The sequence below is a fragment of the Frankliniella occidentalis genome, unplaced genomic scaffold (assembly GCF_000697945.3).
Source record: "Frankliniella occidentalis isolate FOCC.00 unplaced genomic scaffold, Focc_3.1 Scaffold204, whole genome shotgun sequence".
Classification (NCBI taxonomy): Eukaryota; Metazoa; Arthropoda; class Insecta; order Thysanoptera; family Thripidae; genus Frankliniella; species Frankliniella occidentalis.
In genome coordinates this window covers 572,497-576,445 of record NW_026267330.1, presented here as the reverse complement: position 1 = coordinate 576,445, position 3,949 = coordinate 572,497, and the positions used below count along the sequence as shown (strand labels likewise).

Here is a 3,949-nt window from a genome sequence, read left to right as displayed (position 1 = left end):
CCCCCGCCCCCAAGATACCTGTCTTTCTCCCCAGAAGCCCGCTCCAGCGCGATCTTTTATCTCTTTCCCATTCCTACTCCCCTTCCCCTCCCTTTCCTACAAGCGGGCGTGTCATCCTTACACAATGTGGAGGAAAGCTCCCGTCCTCCCCGCCTGCTGTGATGACAGCAATTATCACGTTGTGTTTCTGTGCCAGTGCGCGCGCCGCAGGTGTTCTGCTACATGACCAGCTGGTCCCAGAAGCGCCCCGGCTCCGGCAAGTTCACGCCGGAGAACATCGACGCGTCGCTCTGCACGCACGTCATCTACGCCTTCGCCACGCTCAAGGAGCACAAGCTCGCCATGGCCGAGGAGAAGGACGCCGACATGTACGAGCGCGTCGTCGCCCTCCGGGAGAAGAACCCCAACCTCCAGGTGCGTCGACGGTGTTTTACCATGTGAAAGCAATGCACAGTCAAGTAACAAACACAGTTTTAAACTTGCGTTCTATTTATTTTCTCAGATCCTTCTTGCCATCGGTGGATGGGCATTCGGCTCGACACCCTTCAAAGAACTGACGTCCAACGTTTTCCGCATGAACCAATTCGTCTACGAAGCCATCGAATTCCTTCGCGAGTACAAATTCAACGGTCTGGACGTCGACTGGGAATACCCCAGGTAATCATACATATTTCAATATTTTTTTCACTTGCATTCTGAGTTGTTGTTCTAAACCTTGTTTTCCACACTTGCAGAGGTGCTGATGACCGCGCCGCTTACGTCAATCTCCTCCGCGAGCTGCGGATGGCATTCGAGGGTGAGGCCAAGAGCGCCAACCTACCCCGCCTGCTGCTCAGCGCCGCCGTCCCCGCGTCCTTCGAGGCCATCGCCGCCGGGTAAGAATCGCGCTCACCGGGGGAGCACTCTCGCGCGCCCGTCAAAGTGTTAGCTCTGCATTCGACGCCATTCTCAACAATCTTCTCTTCCCCCCAATTGCAGGTACGACGTGCCCGAGATCTCCAAGTACCTCGACTTCATCAACGTGATGACGTACGACTTCCACGGCCAGTGGGAGCGCCAGGTCGGACACAACAGCCCCCTGTTCCCGCTCGAGAGTGCCACCAGCTACCAGAAGAAACTCACCGTGGTGAGTAGAGCGGTCACTTCCCCTTGACTGCACAAACCGTAAGGCCTCGCTTGGCCCTTGCGTTGGGTCCTGGCCGTGGCTGAACCGCCTGCAGCGGTGAGATAGCCCACCATTCGCACACACGAGCCATGCGGGTTGGCCTACCCGGCCGTTCGCAGGCGCGCGGTGTTGTGCTCGGTGGCCTATCGTGCCGTTCGCAGGCGCGCATGTTCCCAAGGGAAACGTTTTTCCCACGATGACGTATTTGTGACGTAATTTTGACATACGAGGTCACGATTTTTATACATGTGAGGATAGGAGGTCGAAAAAACAGGCACAGTGACCTCATTGTGATATCCGTTACGATTTCGTGGGCGAAAATTTTTCCTTGGCTCGTACTCGGTGGTCGTCCCGGCCACCTGCAGAGTGCGGGCCTCATCTCTGTAACCGCGTCCACTACACACTCTGCGTGCTTTGTGACCTGCAGGACTTCAGCGCGCGCGAGTGGGTCAAGCAGGGCGCCCCCAAGGAGAAGCTCATGATCGGCATGCCCACCTACGGCCGCTCCTTCACCCTGGTCGACCCCACCAAGTTTGACATCGGCGCCCCGGCCTCCGGCGGCGGCACTCCCGGCAAGTACACGGGCGAGGCGGGCTTCATGTCCTACTACGAGGTGTGCGACTTCCTGCACGGCGACAACACCACCCTGGTCTGGGACAACGAGCAGCAGGTGCCCTTCGCCTACCGCGACGACCAGTGGGTCGGCTTCGACGACGAGCGCAGCCTCAAGACCAAGGTAAAGTATTGGAGAGCGGTTCGATTTGCCTCATGGTTTGGTACGTGGCGGTGCATGCGCAAAGCTTTACAACGCTGTTGATCGTTGCAGATGACGTGGCTCAAGGACGAGGGCTTCGGAGGCATCATGATCTGGTCCGTGGACATGGACGACTTCAGGGGCTCGTGCGGCACCGGCAAGTACCCGCTCATGACCGCCATGAGACAGGAGCTGGACGGCTACAAGGTCAAGCTGGAGTACGACGGGCCCTTCGAGGGCACCAGCACCTCCGGCGCGTACACCACCAAAGACCGTGAGTACCCTTCTCTTCCGCACGCACACTGCTGCTCGGGAGGGGCAATCCTGGTCAGGGTAACTCATCTCGCCGGTCTCATTCGCAGCGAACGTGGTGACCTGCGAGGAGGAGGACGGCCACATCTCGTACCACCCTGACAAGGCGGACTGCACGCGCTACTACATGTGCGAGGGCGAGCGCAAGCACCACATGCCCTGCCCTGCCAACCTCGTGTTCAACCCCAACGAGAACGTGTGCGACTGGCCCGAGAACGTGGAGGGCTGCATGCACCACACCCAGGCGCCGCCCACCAGCCGGAGGAGATAGGCAGCCAGAAGAGCGCCACCCAGCGGAGAGTCGGCTCACCGACACACCGAGTCACCGATCACCGCGGCGGCCGGGGGGGAAGGACCTGGAGGGACGCCTGTCCTGACGGCGTCCTCGCCGCCAGCTGGGAGTGCAGAGAGGAGGGCGCCGGAGAGGGGCTGCCGTGTCCAGTGTCCAGCCCCCCTTCGTAGCGCCAACGATAACGCCAACTGATTGCGAGTGGTATGGACGCAAAGAGAGGATGAAAGGCTTTGCAGCACGTCGGAAGCCTTCGACTTGTGAGCGAGTCGATGTTGACGGTGGCGCGTGCTGTGCACACTCAAAAAGACTTTCCTGTGCGAGAACTGCTTCTTGTGATTTCGTTCGAGGGCGCACACCAGCAACAGTAGGATGACTGCGTATCTATTAGTGCCACACTAAGCCGGTGAGGGAAGGGGGTTGTCCAGTGTGATTGAGGAAAAAATAATCTAGAATCAATTGATAATCATTTTCTGAAATAGAAAACATGTTTCGGATCATCTGTGATCAATTTTCATTTACTCACTTAAATTATTTCTCGCACTATGATTAGGAGAAGAAAGTTAAGTTGTACTCTAAGTGAAAAAGGTGTCTTTTAATATCTTATGACTGGAACTATTGTTTTTTGGGGAAATAGAACTATGTTTATAGAATTTACATCTCTGACTTTTACCATTGGCAGATATTTATTCAGAAATGTGTAACACTGATAAACTGAAACTATTTCTCTAAGAAAAAATACTTTTAGCTTTTCAGCTTTGACCTAACAACCCCTGAACAAGTATATGTACAAATAAAGGCAGACTGGTTAAAGACAGGAGTCACCAGTAGTGGTACCTAGTTTGAGTTTTGAACCGACCAGTTTTATAAATGACTGGTTACACTTGTCTCAGCTTTGGTTTGTTTTTCATTCAAGTTACCAGTAACTGTGAAGACTTTTCCTAAACCTTAATTTACTGAGGAACCCTAAGTGTTCCTCATACATTTTATCTCAGTTGAAAAAATTTTTGCTCATTTTCTTTCAAGTTGGAAAATTCAAAAAAATCCTTTAAAAAAAACAAAAATCGAATTTTGAAATTTTGGTCAAGGTGATGGATAAGTCACAAGTTAGATTGAAGTACTAATCTTCCTTTGTAATTTTACGTAAACTGTATTTATTTGATACTCCTTAACAATTTGTGACTTGTTTCCCCATCAAAATGTTTCTCTTGACTTCTCTTCAGTTCATCCAAACTGGTCTCATTCCTGGTTAGCTCTGAACAAATGATGATACTGATCTAAATTAGATCAAATTCATTTATAGGCTATTTTTTTACTCCTCTTTTTTTAAACAATTAGGAATTCAAGAAAAGTAAATTAAAAGTTGGTTTAGAAACCATATGTAATTATCTAAAACTTTTAAATGAAATATTTGGTTGTTTACAGAAAA

The 3,949-nt window shown here is 51.8% G+C and overlaps 1 protein-coding gene across 1 annotated transcript in view; it reads left to right on the top strand.

Moving 5' to 3' along the window:
- Nucleotides 1-3,301, top strand: part of LOC113207166 (chitotriosidase-1) — an 8,444-nt gene extending 5,143 nt beyond the window's left edge. Inside the window, exons 7-14 of the mRNA XM_052272410.1 lie at nt 15-126; nt 169-414; nt 503-657; nt 735-875; nt 979-1,126; nt 1,593-1,901; nt 1,992-2,193; nt 2,282-3,301. Of these exons, the coding sequence (XP_052128370.1) occupies nt 15-126; nt 169-414; nt 503-657; nt 735-875; nt 979-1,126; nt 1,593-1,901; nt 1,992-2,193; nt 2,282-2,502 (1,534 nt within the window). The 3' untranslated portion in view covers nt 2,503-3,301. The remainder of the gene's footprint in view (nt 1-14; nt 127-168; nt 415-502; nt 658-734; nt 876-978; nt 1,127-1,592; nt 1,902-1,991; nt 2,194-2,281) is intronic.
- The last annotated feature ends 648 nt before the right edge of the window (nt 3,302-3,949 follow it).